Genomic DNA, 17,513 nt, shown 5'->3' with positions numbered 1-17,513 from the left:
GGTCTGAGGCTGAATGCTCAATGACTCATGATAAGCAGCTGTACTAGACACAGTGCAGGGTCCCATAGCATAATCTTTAACTAGAGGCCGTTACTTATACATAATACTTTTCACTTCTAAAGCATCTTCTAACCAAAGCCCACAAAAAGCTTTACAAACAACCCTGTGATCTGCTTTTACAAACTGGGAAACTGAGGTATAGAAAGATTGAATGACTTGTGTGGATTTGTTTCCCAGTGCCCACATTTACTTGTTGGTACCCTTGTACAGTACTTGTTAACACTGAGTTGTGACAGCCCTGGAAATCACTTCCAGGACTAACATTACTAAGCTGGTGAATCAGTGTTTGCACTGGTATTGTATCCTGGAATCACGGCAGAAGTAGGGTGACCATATGTCCCATTTTTTAAAGGGACAGTCCAGTTTTTTGAGACTTTTTCTTATATAGGCGCCTATTACCCTCCACCCCAGTCCCATTTTTTCACAGTTGCTATCTGGTCACCCTAGAGAGAAGACATGATATGGTAGCAATATATAGGTAGAGCTGAAATCAACACACAACTTTATAGGTACTTGAAAGTTGCAAGTGTGGTGAGGTGTGTGTATGATACCACATTTTGAGTTGTGGGCTTAAACTTCAGTTCTTCCCTCTGAAATATGATCATGTAAAACTGATGCCTCTTTACTCAGCAGGCTTGCTCCTTGTGTATGCTCAGACTCCTTTCTGATCACTTCAGTGACAAAAACGATTAACTGCTTTTTTACATACTTGTTAGCCCCATTGGAATGTTGATTGTTATTACCTACTACCTTTCTTAGTGTCATTCATGTCACTCCAGGTCCCCCTTAGATGAGATTAAACTGAGGGCATGCACAGTGCAGAAATTATTGTGGATTGCTAACAAATTAACTTGAAAAAATGTCCTCGCCCAACCCATAGTCCAAAGCTGCTTTCTTTGCAGCTCTGCTAAAAGTAGTCTGTCTTTGGTCATTAGACCCAGGAAATTATTATCTTAGCAAGAAGAGCGTGTAAGTATCAGCAATTAGTACATTAGGCTTGATAGCCACATCAACTTGTTACATGCTTGGCACAGATTAAAATAAACTAGCCAGAAATGACACTGAGAGCCAAACTCTGTTCTAGATTACACTGGACCAAATATGGAATAACTCTATTAATGGCAGTAGGGTTACACTAGCAGAACTGGACCCTGAGACATGAGTTGCAATGGAACATGGACAGATTTTGTGGGTTACATTTGCTCTCTTCTCGGGAGCTTGTTCTGGGGACAGAACAGGGTAAGAATTCAATTTCAATATAATGATAAAAACAGGAAAATCATGCTTTCCAAGACAAGGAGGCCTCAAACTAATCTGAAAGTGAGGACAGCTGAAAATGGAATAGAGATTTTTCCAAATTTGTTATAAAAAGCAGTACTGTTCTAGCTGCCCACTCTCTCAGTATTTTACTACACCAACAAGCTGACATAACAGCGCCAGTCCTCACATGGATTGAATGTATTTCTAAGGATCCTACTGTCTCGGTACATAGAAGTACCAATAAGCCCCGATCCCGCAAACACTGTTTGGGGACTATTCATGTAAGTGCTTGCAGGATTGAGACCTCAGTTAGCATTCAACTCAACGGAAGGACACTGTTATACTCAGGTCATTAGTATTCATTTTTGTGAGTGCTAGCAGTGTCCCTTTTAAGCTTTTCCAGTTGTCTCTGTTGAAGGACAGAGCATTGTCATGTTTTCCTGCTAGTCGCTGAAGCTGCATGTGAGTTCACAAATGCAAATGGGCACTTCGTAGGATATATTTGGACTTTGTTTTACTAACTAGGGCCTGATGCCTGCAACGATCTCTGTACGGGCAGACCCCTGCACCGAGCCCTATGGAAGTCTGCACATGGGACCCATTGCAGGATCAGCTCCATGGAAAGTGCATATGTGTGGCTGTGTGTAGTGCCAAAGCGAAACTGCTGTTCTAAATTAAAGCCTCTTTCAAGATACCTGCAGTAACTTTCACTGAAAGAGGGCATTCAAGACAGCTTTGTTTTACAATTTTAAAACAAGCAGATAAAATCCTCAAAAATTCCAGCTTTGAAAAAGCAAGGTCTGTGACCTGTAGCATATTGTAAGTACCAGACTCTGCTTATTCCTTCCACACACATATTCTTCAATGGTGTTTAAATATGGCACCTGTTGTTTAGAACGTGCCACAGAGAAAACCTCGGGGGGGGGGGTGGGTTAAAAATAGGGCATTAACAGCTTCTGCTAAGCTTATTTTGCTATCAAAACTTTATAGGTTAAATTTGTCACTGTTTTCCTTCTATTCCAGCCCTCAGGGGAGGAATCGGGTTTTTGAGGACAAGAGGAGATGTTTACACAGGAAAGGTTCCAAAAAAATGAAGCCCCCAAGGGAGGAAATGTGTTCTCTAAGGCAGCCACACTCGGGGAAAATGTGTCCGAAATGTGAAATCATCATCTGCCGGAAGTGTGAGACACTGCACTCAGAAAGCAGTTTCATTGCCCACAGCTTATTGGATCACTATGACCGAGGAGACGCCTGCTGCGGTACTGTATTCCCCAAAGGCCATCATGGAAATAAGAGTGATCAAGGACTCACAGTAGATTCCTTGTTTATGCAAGATGTTGAAGCTCCAAAAGATTAAAACTCCAGCCCTACACTTGGATCCATATAGGCTCAGCTTGGAGTTGGCATGGATCTGAAAGCAGGACTGGGGTCTAAAATTGCATTGCATGCTTGCTACATATACCAGCTGCACATTGAATAACCTAAATATTGTGAGCTCTTCATATGTAAAGTAGTTTATAAGTGTGTGAGCTGAAAGCTTTTTAGGCCTACTAGGACCCATGTTTGCTCCGTAATAGCATCCTCTTAAAATGGATAGCATTCTCCATGCCACTCTCTATGAAACAGGTTAATCAGCTGCAGCAGGAGTAGTGCAGAATCCTAGCTGCAGATCTTGACAGTGAATGAAGAATTTTGGCTTATATTTGTTGGTAAGGTGTAGGGCTGTTCAGAGGTTTTTTATTACTGATCTGGCATATTAAACAGTTTTTTTATTTATTTTTAAACTGCATGAGCATGTATGTGAAATCAGAGAGACAGCCTTAGTGTCTCAAGTCTTCTGTTTATCCACAGGAATCCTTACATCCCTCCATTTCCCCACAAGCCATCCTCCCATACCCTCTAGTTCAGGGACTCTCTGTAGCTTCTCTCACCATCTTCCCATGCCTGGGGCTCTGTCTGTCCATTCCCTGCCCCCTATCAGCAGACAGGGTGTATGATCTCCCAGGTTATCGTTCCCCACTCTTCCCCCTCATGCCAGCAGCTGTGCACACCCCCATTCCCCTTATCCCTCAAAGCAGGTGCTATCCCCTCCTCTGCCCATACAAGGGTCTCCCAACTTCTCCCCCTCCCCCACCCCCACCCCGCAATGGCAGGGGCTGTGTGCACCCTCCATTGTCTCCTTTCTGTCACGGAGATGAGTCATTCAGTGTGTCAACATACTAAACTCTATTAGGAGGATAGGCAGAGAGGCTAGAGACGGTTAGGGTGGAAGGTGGTGTTTGTATTACTGCAGCACCTACCAACCCCAGTCATGGACCAGGATCCCACTGCACTAGGAGCTGTACCAACAAAGAATCAGAAGGTGCCATTAGTTTGACATACAGACAATTCTAAAGGTGCTTGAAGCTGTGGTTCTGCTAAACAGAGGGCAGGGGCACTTCCTACATCGCCCATGTTTCCCCTTAGGGTTTTGCCCTTCTATGCCCCCAAATAGTGTTCTGCCCCCTTCTGTCCCCAACATTCATTGAAATTGTAGAATTGACTGGCTGTGGCATTCAAAATTTATATTGCAGACAGACAAAGAGAAATGGTGTTTAAAGCATCCCACGTGTGGCTAATCAGAATAGAACACTGTGTATCTGTTCTATTGAAGTGAAACAAACTACAGATGGGGCCTAGCTGCCCATGTCATACTAGGATAACCATCTTCCATCTCAGATGCTCCCATTAGCAGTTAAGGCTCGATCCTGCACCCGTAAGAGAGTCTGCATTGCTACCATGGTCCGTGGGAGTTGAGAGCATTCAAGCACTTGATAGGGTTAGCTTTAGTTGTGTAAAATGGGCATCTGAGCAAAATTCTACTCTGAGTGATCAAATGTGGCAGATGGCTGTAGGCGTAAGGAGCCCATATCCGAAGAGAAGTTCAGTTATATGCCCAAGCAGTAAAAGTTCATCTCCGATCAACCTTTTTGTTATCCCCCTAAACACAGAAGATTATTCTAAGACATAACATGCTGATCTGCAGGGAGCATCTCGAAGAACAGCTTTCTTTGTATTATTAGAGCACACAAAATGTACCTGAATGCACCTTTGCTTTTGTGCCTGAAGACATTGTCAATGATACAGTTTGTATGGTCATGGTACTGAATTGCAGCTTGCAGACACAAAATGCCTTGCTTTCCTAGCCAGGTGCAGAGTGGTTTGCCAACCACCTTAGAACCGGAAAAGAAACTGAATGGTACTAAATCTTACCCTTATAAAGAAATGACTTTAAACACTTACTAAATAGGGGCAGTTTTGAGAACTCAGTGCGTGGGAGATTCAGACCTATAGGCTATGCCTTGTATGTATGTTATTAATAGCAGCCAGTAACAGTTATTGTACTTATTTGAAAAAAACAATATTCTTTAATAAAGCTGAAGCCTCTGTGTGCCTATGTCAGTGTTGTAACTCATCTCATGAAAAATGCAACATGCAGATTTTTAAGTGCAGGTTCCTCAGATCATAGACAAACATCTCAGTCCATTTACCCTGAGAAAAAGCCTTAAGGTGGCTCGTGAAAAGAGTTATCAGACAAAATGTGAAAGATTCAATTTTATTTCCTGTTTAAATGTTCATGGTTCATTTTTTGCTCTCCTGGTTACGAATTTTGGTTGGGGTGGAGGGATTTAATTCCACAGCTTCCACTGATACTAAAGGGAGTTGTGTTGCCTATCACAGCTTTGGAAAAAACTCAGCCTCTGCTCTTATTCACAGAAAAATCAATAGAGAGCATGTGTATATTTTCTTTAAAAAACCCAAACAAGTAAGTAGGCATGGAGACCACCAGCCTTGTAAAATCTTGGGGGAGAAGCTATTTTCTTTACTATTTTGCCTGGATTGGGGTTCACAGTTGCTACAATAATAGGTATCCTTATCCCTTGCAGGGGTCCTTTTAGGTCAGTTTTCGGGTACAGTGGGGCAGCTTGTACTGATGCATCTGCTCTACCATGGTCTCTAACTAGAGAATTTCATTTTCCGAGATCATTACTCATCTCCCAGCACCACTACTCAAGGTGAATTGTTTTAAAGATTACAAAAAAGGTTGACATGTATGAACATATAATTTCATCTTTAGTATTAAAGACAGGTGATAGTGTTAGATTAATACAGTATATTAAAAAGATTGATAATCGGAATACTGATTGCACACATTAAGAATGACATTTGAAATCACATCTTTGTTTTACTGAAAAGGAATAAAATCATCATAGTCTGACACTATAATAACTAAGTCTCTACTAGCTAATTATCTGATTTCAATAGTTCCAACAAACCAAATAATAGGATCAGGTTATATTATGAATAGTCATATTAGATGATCTGAATCAATTCAGACTGTTTAAAAATGATATGCGGTAAGAGTTATGAAATCAACATAAATATACACAGCTGTGAGGGAGTGAAAGGGAAGCTGCCTCCCTTGGAACACAAATATGAGTTGGCACTTAACAAGCAAATACCTAGATGGACAGTTGTGAACATCTGCCACCTTCAAGCAGTGAGTGCAGGAAGAGAGGGAAGGAATATACAGAAGATGAAGCACCTTTAGGGAGCAGCATACCTACCACACAATTATGAAGTCAAACAAGAGAGGAGATGACAAAACAATTTACAATTTATGCTCTGGAAAAGGGTGCTATTACAGCTTATTTATCTTAGGTCTGGGTGTCTAGGTGTATCTTCTCTTCTACAAACACGAGCGACTGCAGCTAAAGAGACTGCTTTAACAAAGGGGAATATTTTTTTAAACAGCAAACGGTACATAACAGGGTAACTCATTACAATTACCCTCCTCAACATCTACTTAAAATAATGTGAAACTTCATGAATCAGAAGATGTTTCAGTCTCATAATTTGTAGTCAGGATTCCATGTATTTGACAGCAGTGGAATTTAGGTCTTGCTGTAGATTTAAACTATACAATCTAAGCTTTTCATTCACCTGATAACTATGTCTAGTCACCTATCTATAATAATTATTTGAGGGTGTCAACAAACATGTGCACCAGGGTGATACAGTGTACTTGCACTTTCAGAAAGCCTTTGACAAGGTTCCCCACCAAAGGCTCCTAAGTCAAGGTGTAAGAGGGAAGGTCTTCTCATCGATCAGTAACTGCTTAAAAGGTAGGGAACAAAGGGTAGGAATAAATTATCAGCTTTCACAGTGGAGAAAGATAAATAGCAGGGTCCCCCAAGGATCTGTATTGGGACCAGGGCTGTTCAACATATTCATAAATGATCTGGAAAATGGGGTAAACAGTGAGGTGGCAAAGTTGGCAGATAATACAAAATTACTCAAGATAGTTAAGTTCACAGCTGACTGTGAAGAGTACAAATGGATCTTCCAAAGCTGGGCAACAAAAAGGCAAATGAAATTCAATGTTGATAAATGAAAACTAATGCACAGTGGAAAACAATCCCAACTCTACATACAAAATTATGGGGATCTAAATTAGTCATTCCCTCTCAAAGTGCTCTTGGAGTCATTCTGGATAGTCCTCTGAAAACAGCTGCTCAGTGTGCTTCAGCAGTCAAAAAAGCTAACAGCATGTTAGGAACTATTAGGAAAGGGATAGATAAGACAAAAATATCATAATGCAACTATATAAATCCAGGGTACATCCACATGTTGAATACTGCATTCGGTTCTGGTCGCCTCAAAAAAGATATTAGAATTGGAAAAAGTACAGAGAAAGGCAAGAAAAATGAGTAGCGGTATGGAATAGCTTCCATATGACAAGAGATTAATAGGACAGACTGTTCAGCTTGGAAAAGAGACTACTACAGGGGGATATGATAGAGATTTATAAAATCATGAATGGTGCAGAGAAGGTGAATAAGAAAGTGTTTACTCCTTCACATAACACAAGAAACAGGTGTCACCCAATGAAATTAAAAGGCAGCAGGTTTAAAACAAACATAAGAAAGTACTTCACACAATGCACAATCAACTTGTAGAACTCATTGCTGGGGATGCAGTGAAGGCCAAAAGTATAACTGTGTTCAAAAAAGAATTAGATGAATTCATGGACGAGAGGTCCATCTATGGCTATTCGACAAGATGGTCAGGGATGCAACCACATGTTCTGGGTGTCCCTAGCCTCTGACTGCCAGAAACTGGGACTGGAGGACAGGGAATGGATCACTCGAAAACGGCCCTGTTCTGTTCATTCCCTCTGAAGCATCTGACCACTGTCAGAAGACATGATACTGGGCTAGATGGACCCACGTCTGACCCAATATGATCATTTTTATATTCTTAGTCCTCATCATTGAGGAAAATCTTGAAACTGTCAAACAAGTGTAATCTGATGCTGTGATGTCTACTGGAGACTGCAATCAGCCTAAAACAACAGCTGTCAGTGGGGTGAATGGCCATTTACCTCAATGGGATGTTTACACCAACACCTAACAAACGACTATTTAAAATGTCAATGTAGCTAATTACTTCTCTGCTGATGATTTTAGCGGAACTATCCAGCTACTGATCCCACTAGCCTCCCTTATGTCAAGGGCCCAAGAATTCCTACCTAGATGACAAAATCTCCAGCCTTTCTGTCTCTCTTGCCACCCTCTCCAAAGCAGGTGTGTTTTCTCAGCAAAAAACGTGCAGCGCATTACAAACTGAAACTTGAAGGACAGCCTAAAATTCAATTTATGAACATAAACAGGGGAAATTAATATATCATTATTATTTAGTTAATTAAGACACTCCATTTTTAAATTTAAATGAAGCTGTCACAAAAGTCTCCAGGCTGCTGAGGAATTCAGGAACCTTGCTGCAGCCTTTGGCTCCAGTTCACTGCACAGTGCCTTGGGTCTTTATTTATTTATTTATTTTAAAGAAGGGACCTTGTATGGTGTGAAAAGTTTACCTCAGTCACTCAAATACATACTACTTAAAGTCTGGTTCTTCTCTGACTCTGGAAAACCAGTATCCCAAAATTTCATGGTTGCATCTCAATTTCCCGACCAAGATGGCTCAGTTTACAAATTGAAAGAGATGATTTTTCTAACTGCTAGCCATGAAAACAACTCCAGTTTGCCTCTCAGATTCTAGAGTTTTCTGGCTCATTCATTGCCAACCACAAATATGGGGAAAATAAACGATAATCATGAAGGGAGGGAGGTCCAAGGATGCTCCAGTACAAGGTCTAGTGTTCCCTGGGATGCTAGTTGCACCAAAAGGAAGCAGGGCACAGATGGGGCTATTTATCTATCTCAGGTACTTATATACCCTCCATTAGTAGTATCTGAGTGTCTCACAATCTTTAATGTACATATGCTCACAAACCCCCTGTGAGGTAGGTAAGTGTTATCCACATTTTACAGATGGGGAATTGAGGAAGAGAGAGAATTAGTTATTTGCGCAAGGTCACTCAAGAAGTCTATGGTGGACCAGGAAATTCAATGGCTTCCCAAATCCTAGGCTAGTGCCCTAACCAGCGGGCTATCATTCCTCCTGCCATGGCCCTGCAATACTTGTGCACCAGACAGGAATAATGCAATATGTGCATTCCCCACTGTGCTCTCGGGAGTTTTCGGAGAGATTGCACTTCCCTGAAGCTCAGTCCCTCCCAGAAGTACTGCAGTATGGCTCCACATGATCTCTAATGCAGGCCTCTACCTATCAGACCTACATTAACCCTGAGTAATCTGGGTAATCTGCCTTGTTGTATAGCAAAACTAAACATGTCCAGCAATGGTTCTGCTGACTCAACTGAGCAATGGTTATAGATGTTAATTTTTAGGCAGTGAATTGGTAGAGGCTGATGATCTGTCTCCCTTTACGGTGAAGACAGATTTGTGGCCATTGGAGTAGTTTTTCTTCTCCCTTCTTCCTGTCTGCTCCTAAAAGCAGAGGGATGATATGGTACATGGTTACCAAAAGTAGACAGGCAATTAAAACAATTGATATGTTAGCATATTAACACAACAGGCTTTACCAGAAACATCACTAGCAGCAAAGAACATGGAACATACCCAACAGTCGGGGCAAAACAACATTTCAGTCCTTTCATATCTGACAAAAGAGAACAAACCAAGTACAAAATGCTGTACTTCTAACTGGCTTAGATTTGGTGTTTGGTCTTTAAAGAGGACAAAATAATTCACGCTATGAACAAAGTAAAATAATCTTTAATGAAATTCCTGTGTAAAACAATTGTTTAGTCCAAAAGGTAAATATATATTTAATTCTCTTTCAAATGTCAACACAAATTGAGAGCTACCAGTGGTCTTTGGAGAACAAACAGTAGTTAAGTTCCATCTTGCTAATGTTCAGAAACAGTATATGTTACACCTTTAAAACAGCAGTTTCTATTGCACGTATCACAATTGCTCTCCATGTAGGCACCTAAAAAACTGATACCTCACTAAATAAATTAAAACAAATCCAGTTTCTTTAGCAACCATTTTAAACTGAACACAAATATCCTGGAAAAGTAATATTACTGCAGGCTTTTAATAAATACAGTAAGAACAGATTTATGACTCCTCACTGGTGTTTTACAACATGTTGAATTTTAAGTATGGACTTTATTTTTTATAAAATCTTAAGTACCGACCTGGTGGTACAATTTCCTTATTATTTTGGTACATATGCTCTGTTAATCAGTATTTGTATTATATTTAAGTAAAATTTTCCATATACTGTACATACTTTACACAGTGGGTTTGCGTGTGCATCAGTGTTATGAACTTAAATGGAAGACTGAGTCAAGCAACTCTTTGCAGACAGATGAAATAACTTTGCTTTTTGCAAAGAGTTATAAAACAGATTTAATTGAAGACAATACACCTTTTTGGAGGGATTTTCAAAAGCATTCAGCAGTGGCCTAATTGCTCCCAGTGAAGTCAGTGGGATCAAAGTTAGGCCAACACTAAGTGCTTTTGAAGAACTCCCATTAGAAATCTTACAAATATCTAGATACTGTTCTTTCAGCAGCAGTACAAGACTTTAAAGCACCTCCCTGTAGTACAATAACTGTGGCTACTCTTTACAGTAGAATTAATTAATGCATTTATGCAAGTATGGCAGATTTCATATGAAAAAATATATACAGTATGTTTAGAATTAAGATATCAAAAACTTCCACCCTTCTTTTAAGCCCCAATTTTAAAACAATGAGCAGTTTCATAAGAGGTCTCCAAGCCTCCCGAGTGTGTAGAGTACATTAGCCCAAAATACAAAAACAAATATTTACACTTTCTTAAAGTACCAAATAATTAAAAAAAGAAAAAAAAGAAAGTATCTAGTAGCTCTCAGCGTGCAAAGTCAGCAGGAACTGATTATCCAGGATATTTACTATTTGTTCAGAAAGTCTTGGGATCAAGCATTCAGAAGCAGAGTGCAAAAGAATCAGCAATTATTCAGGCCACTTCCTTTTTTCTGTTTTGAAATACATTTTGTTGGTCAAGCCTACAGTTCCCTTTTTAAACACTTATTGTCAGAGTAATATTCAGTTTAGTGCAAATCTAAAAACCACCTAGGATCTGTAATCTTTTCGAACAGTGTGAGCCATCCAGTTCACTTTAGTAGTCCAACTTTCCCGGAGCGCTTCATCAAATTTTTGCTTAAATTGTTTTAGCGCTTCTTCCTCACTCTTCCCTAAGGCAAGAGAGTCCTAAAAACAAAAAGGAAACAAAAAGGTACTGTTGGGAATTTAAAATCCAGTTACGTCCCGCCCCCCAGCATTTTTAATTTTTCTAAATCACATTCTTCCTTCTCTACTATAAACCTTTAAAATCTATTATTCATTTATCAACATACAGTGATATTTTCTGGACTTAAATGATAAAATTAGAAAGAAAAAAGAGGAAATCACAGGTTTTTTTGAGAAACTAACCAACTTTGGCCAGTGTTTGCTGTTAAAGCAACAAAACAATGGCTAAAGAAGAACATGGCACTAATTTGCAGTTCAGTAACTAAAAGTTATGAGTGACATACAGGCAGATGGCAACTCAACGTTGGCAAAAAAGAAATGAACTGTCGGAGAATATAAAAAAGTGACAGCCAGGAAAAGCTGGTATGAAAAATGTACTTTTACCTGAGTGATGCAATTTGCAACATGCTGTACTGTTCTGTTTTGAAAAGCATTCCACTAGCCCTCTCATACGAACGTGAACTACCTACCTAGATGATAAGATACTTTTAAAACGATTTCTTTATTTTGACTCAGAAATTAAGAAAAACCTTTTTCTTTACAGCACTATCTTCATCAACCAATCTGTGGGGTCATAAAAAAAACTTCTTAGGGTATTCAAGCACCTTCAATTCCCACTGATCTTAATGAGATCAGCACCCTGGAGGGTCAGAATCTGACCTCTTGGTGCCAACTGGCAGAGGGCACAGGGGTTCATAAGAGTCACAGAGATCCCCCGAGTCTGGTATCCACATACTAATTTGCCAAAGAGCGTCATGTAAGATCTCTATTGAAAGCCTGCGTCACACTGGTCCCCTCATCGCAAAATGTATGTATGAACAATATGTAAGTAGTTATGTATGTATACTGCAAATTATGTTCTTAAGATCTGTGCCTTGGGACTGGTCACCAGAATGTTTTAAACAAGTTACTTTCAGGTAGGAGATGCTTATCTGCCTGTCTGACGATACGTAAATTGTGTACTGTGTGCTTCATAATGAACACCTATGTACACTCTGAGAAAAATGCAAATCAAATGATAGTAATGTCTCCTGGGGAGATTCTAGATAGGAAAAAACAAGCAGTGGAGGTTACCCACTTTACAAGTGAAGACAATAATGAATCATTGGAACTGTATCTGGAGGTGCAGAGATGCACCCACTTATCCTTTGCTGAGACGACAAGCTGCCAGCACACTTGTCTTTTGAATGGAGGATCACAGCCTGTCTGGCTGTTTGACACTGGGAGAGAAAATTTGGGTGAACTAACCTTTGAGAGGCATCAGAATGTCCTGTTAGTTAAGTTTAGGCTCTACAAAGTATATTATTATTTTATTGTATATGCTTGTATATTTTATATATTCTACTAGCTTCTTGAATGTATTCTTTTTTAAATAAACTTATTGTTTTTACTATAAAAATATCTAAGTATTATGTGGTAAGCAGAGCTGTGGTCTAAGATGTAACTGATAAGCTGGTTGTACTGTTCCTTTGGGAGCAGAGAATTTGGGAGTTCTGTGAGTGTCTAATGGATCCTGGGCTGTGAACCATGGTGTGATCCATCTAGTGTGATCCATGGGGCCGCTCAGGGGCCTCAGGGGTTGGAGTGTACCTATCATTAACCAGTAAAGGAGAGTGGGGTTAATGGAGGCCTGGAAGGCAGTGCTTGTGTTGCCAGAGACTGGTGGAGTTGGGGAACTGACCACAGCAGGCATACATAAGCATTCCTCACCACCTGGTGGTAATGAGGTTCCTCAAAACACATGGTACCCCCAGGAAGCATCACAGATCCCTTGAGAAACATAACTAGTCATTCCAGTATCTTACATACAAAATAGTTGACGGAAATGGGTCTGTGCCTCAGTACTAGATACCACTTGAAGAAAGCTCTATTATATGGAATGGAATACTAGGGAAAGGGCTTTCAAAAGTAAGGAAATGCATTTGCTGTGTGATCATAAATTCATGTACAGAAGAAATGCTAAGTCATACTGAGCTGTAGTTCTGGTTTTTACCTTGAGATATTGGATATCCTTGACAGAGGTTAGCTCTGGAAGCCCTGCAGTTAACATCAGTGCAAAGAGTGTGATAAATAGATTTCCATGTCTTCGCAGAATCAAATATGCGTCTTCACAACACTGGCGGAACCTGAACATCCATCACAAAACATATATGCAATGGACATGAAGCAGGAAAAGATAGGTGAGATAGCTCTTCACAGATCATCTGGCCCAAAACATATTTTTTCAAATGAAATTAAGCTTAGTATACAATTACTGTCTGAAATGACACTTGTGAACTTTTATTTAACCCTCCAGCTGTTCCACTTCCAGCCTTGCATTTGTTTGCCAATATACATACAGTAAATACAGACAGTATCAAACTGAACTGTGGGCTAACTGCTTATTCTACAGTAGAAAAATAGCTCATTGACATTCGGTTTGTTTTCCATTTATCCAGCAGCACCAACTACAGGCAGCATTATGGCTCCACCTACCAGAAGCAAGGATGCAAAAGGTCAGTCAAACTGAATGTCTGAGCATCAATATGCCCACTTCTTTGCCAATATGGGCTTCCGTAGCAAAGTGGCGACTCACATCAAAGTAAAATCTCTGAGAGACTCCTCCTAAGAGTACATCTCCACTGCACACTAAGCCCAGGTCTCTGGGACCGGGGCTTGTGGACTTGTTGTTTCCAAGCCCATGCTTGACAGCCCACACTGCATTGTAAGCCTGGGTTTACAATTGCTGGACCTTGCTAAAGCATCAATACTGCACTACACAGACCTTCTGACTTGGGTCAGTGGCTTGAGCTGCAGCCACATTTCAAAATGACAGGGCTTGAACCCAAGTTACAGCAGGACTCTGTCTTTGACTGCTTCCCCCACCCCCAAGCAGGATTCTAGGTTCTGAGTGCTTGCTGACCTGAGTCTTACTGATTTGTGTGTGGATAGAAGGGGGACAAGTCAGAGTGGGTAGGAGTCAGGGACGATGTAGAAAGGGAGAAGAAAGGACTTTGACAAATAGAATTACCGGTGGGCAATTTTCCCTTGTTGCATGTACGTTGCCTTTCATACTAGCCAATGACAGTAAACAGAGTCAGTGGCTGTTGTAAGCAGTGGGTCAAAGGACTGGCAGCCAATCTGCACAGGCCGAAACTGTAGAGGGCCAAAGATAGAAGGTCTCCACAACACTGATAGCCATGAGGGCTATGGAATTGGCCAGGACATGGACTACAGATTTCAGAGAGTCTACTTGAGTGACAAGCTCTCAGGTAGGTAGAGAAGTCAGAGAGATGAAGTCGAGCCTCAGGGACATTACTGTGTCCCTGCCAATGAGATGGTTCAGAGCCCCTGAGTGGAAGGTTTGGTGTGGAGGATGGTTTATTCCTGCTGGCTCCCTGTAATTCTTGCCTACCAGCTACAGAGCCTTTTAGCTGTGAGCTGGCTTGGAGGTATCCGTACAGATGTGCCCTCCCTCTTCATTCTCCTGTAACTAGATGTTTTCTTCCTTTCTCTCTTCTCTTTATGTAGATGAGTTGGAAGACATTAGAGAAGAAACGGAAGAGCTGAGAAAGTACCGTTACTTATCTGATAGTAACTATGGTTCTTTGAGAGGTGTTGTCCAAGTGGATTCCCCTCTTGGGGCACACACACCCCATGCAGCGTCCAGAAGTGTCAGCTGAAGCTGTGCCTACACCTTATATGTCTTTGTGTATGCCTGCCCAGAGGTATAAAGGGTGGAACGGGCCCAACCATCCCTCAGCTCCTTTGACAATCCAGAATCCCAGAGGAGCAGGACTCTGTAGTTGCGGGGAAGGAGGGTTGGCCTTGGAATCCATGTGAGTAACAAATCTTAAAGAATCTCCATTCTTTCTCGTTCAAGTGATTGTCCACATGTATTCCACTCTTGATAAGTGTCAAGGTTCCTTCCCCACTCTGAACTCTAGGGTGCAGATGTGGGGACCTGCATGAAAGACCACCCTAAGCTTATTCTTACCAGCTTAGGTTAAAAACTTCCTCAAGATACAAACTTTGCCTTGTCCTTGAACCCTATGCTGCCACCACCAAGTGTGTTAAACAAAGAACAGGGAAAGAGCTCACTTGGAGACGTCTTCCCTGCAAAATATCCCCCCAAGCCCTACACCCCCTCTCCTGGGGAAGGCTTCATAAAAATCCTCACCAATTTGCATAGGTGAACACAGACCCAAATCCTTGGATCTTAAGAACAATGAAAAAGCAATCAGGATCTTAAAAGAAGAATTTTAATTAAAGAAAAAGTAAAAGAATCACCTCTGTAAAATCAGGATGGTAAATACCTTACAGGGTAATCAGATTCAAAACATAGAGAATCCCTCTAGGCAAAACCTTAAGTTACAAAAAGACACAAAAACAGGAATATACATTCCATTCACCACAGCTTATTTACCAGCCATTTAAACAAAAGGAAATCTAACGCATTTCTAGCTAGACAATGCCCTTACTACACCAAAAGTATGAAGTTTAGCTTTCCCTGGGTTTGACTGAGGCTTAGGAAAGAAAACTGGGAGATGAATAAACTGGTTCTTATGGAACTCTGAAAGAACTTTGGTCAGGAACTTGTGATGAAGCCTGAGAGTACCATTGTCCTTATGAAAAACTGTATAAGACAGACTCAATGGAAGGGCCTGTTTTCCCTATCCTTTGAGCTGATACAATGGCTACTAAAAAGCAGTCTTCTGTGATACATGGTATAGGGTACAGCTTACTAAGGGCTCAAAAAGGGAGCCATCAACACTTAATACTATATTGAAGTTCCAAGAGGGACAGGGCTCCCATATTGGGGGGAAAACATGAATAAGGCTCTTAAGGAATCTAGCTACTGTAGGATGAGAAAATATTGTGTGGCCCTGGATAAAGAGAGTGATGTGCAGATATTGCTGTTATATGACCCTTTGTTTCTGGACTAACAAACAATAAAATACTGCTGAAAAGGGTGCTGGGGGAAAAGGATGCTGATGAAATGCCCACACAGAAATCCTTTCCCACTTAGCTTTATAGGTCAGTCTATTTGATACCAGTTGAATAGAAAGCGTGTTATCTCAGGAGGCTGTTTAACAGCAACTACTAAAGTTAGACATTTTTAAATCAGCAGGTCCAGATAACTTGTATACAAGAGTTTTAAAAGAGCTAGCTTGGAATGCTGGGGAAGTCCCAGAAGACTGGAAGAAAGCTAATATTGTATCAATATTTAAAAAGGTTAAATGGGATGATTTGAGTAATTATAGGCCTGTCAATCTGGGCATCAATGCTGGACAAGATAACAGAGAGAATGAAACAGGAGTTGAATAATAAAGAATTAAAGGATGGCAATATAATTAATACAAATCAACATGGGTTTATGGAAAACATTTCCTGTCCAACCAACTTCATACTTTTTTTTTTTTTATGAGATTACAACTTTGGTTGATAAAAATAATAGTGTTGACATAATATATTTAGATTCCTGTAAGGTGTTTGACTTGGTACCACTCAACATGTTCATTAAAAAACTAGAATGATATAAAATTAACATGGCACACATTAAATGGATTAAAAGCTGATTAACTTATAAGTCTCAAAGCTTAATTGTAAATGAAGAATCACCATCAAGTGGGTATTTTTCTAATGGGGCCCTGCAGGGATCTGTTCTTGGTCCTATGCTATTTAACATTTTTATTAATGACCTGGAAGAAAACTAAAATCATTACTGAAAAAGTTTGCAGATGACACAAAAATTGTGGGAGTGGTAAATAACAAAAAGGACAGGTCACAAATACTGAGCGATCTTCATCACCTGGCAAACTGGTCGCAAACAAACAATATGCTTTTTGATATAGCTAAATGTAAATGTGTACATCTGGGAACAAAGAATTTAGGCCATACTTACAGGGTGGAGGACTCTATCCTAGAAAGCAGTGACTCTGAAAAAGGTTTGGGGGTGGTGCTGGATAGTCAGCTAAACATGAACTCCTGCTGTGACACAGGCCAAAAGGGCTAATGGGATGCAAAAACAGGGGAATCTTGAGTAGGAGTAGAGAAGTCATTTTACCTCTGTATTTGGCACTGCAACCACTGCTGGAATACTGTGTCCAGTTCTGGTGCACACAATTCAAGAAAGATGTTAATAAACTGGAGAGGGTTCAGAAAAGAGCCACGAGAACGATTAAAAAATTAGAAATAAAAAAAGGCGTGAATTGATTCAAATCAATAAGTACCTATATGGGAAACAAATAACTGACAATGGGCTCTTCAATCTAGCAGAGAAAGGTGCAACACAATCCAATGGCTGGAAGTTGAATGTAGACGAATTCAGACCGGAAATAAGGTGTACATTCTTAACAGTGAGAGTAATTAACCACTGGAACAATTTACTCAGGGTCACAGTGGATTCTCCATCACTGGTAATTTTTAAATCAAGACTGGATGTTTTTCTAAAAGATCTGCTCTAATGAATTATTTGGGGGAAATTCTATAGCCTGCGTTATACAGG

The 17,513-nt window shown here is 40.4% G+C and overlaps 1 protein-coding gene across 5 annotated transcripts in view; it reads right to left on the bottom strand.

Moving 5' to 3' along the window:
• Positions 1 to 9,516: 9,516 nt before the first annotated feature.
• PIK3CB (phosphatidylinositol-4,5-bisphosphate 3-kinase catalytic subunit beta) overlaps positions 9,517 to 17,513 on the bottom strand; it is a 154,341-nt gene continuing 146,344 nt past the window's right edge. For 4 of the 5 annotated variants that reach the window (XM_077826519.1, XM_077826521.1, XM_077826520.1 and 1 more), the window contains 2 exons: positions 13,020 to 13,152; positions 9,517 to 10,987 (listed from right to left, as the gene is read on the bottom strand). In XM_077826519.1, the coding sequence (XP_077682645.1) occupies positions 10,850 to 10,987; positions 13,020 to 13,152 (271 nt within the window). In that variant the 3' untranslated portion in view covers positions 9,517 to 10,849. The remainder of the gene's footprint in view (positions 10,988 to 13,019; positions 13,153 to 17,513) is intronic. The other variant, XR_013347118.1, reaches the window with a different exon arrangement.

Source organism: Eretmochelys imbricata, chromosome 9 (genome assembly GCF_965152235.1).
Source record: "Eretmochelys imbricata isolate rEreImb1 chromosome 9, rEreImb1.hap1, whole genome shotgun sequence".
NCBI lineage: Eukaryota > Metazoa > Chordata > Testudines > Cheloniidae > Eretmochelys > Eretmochelys imbricata.
Note: the sequence above shows the minus strand (reverse complement) of the source record. Positions and strands in the feature narration are given on the sequence as shown.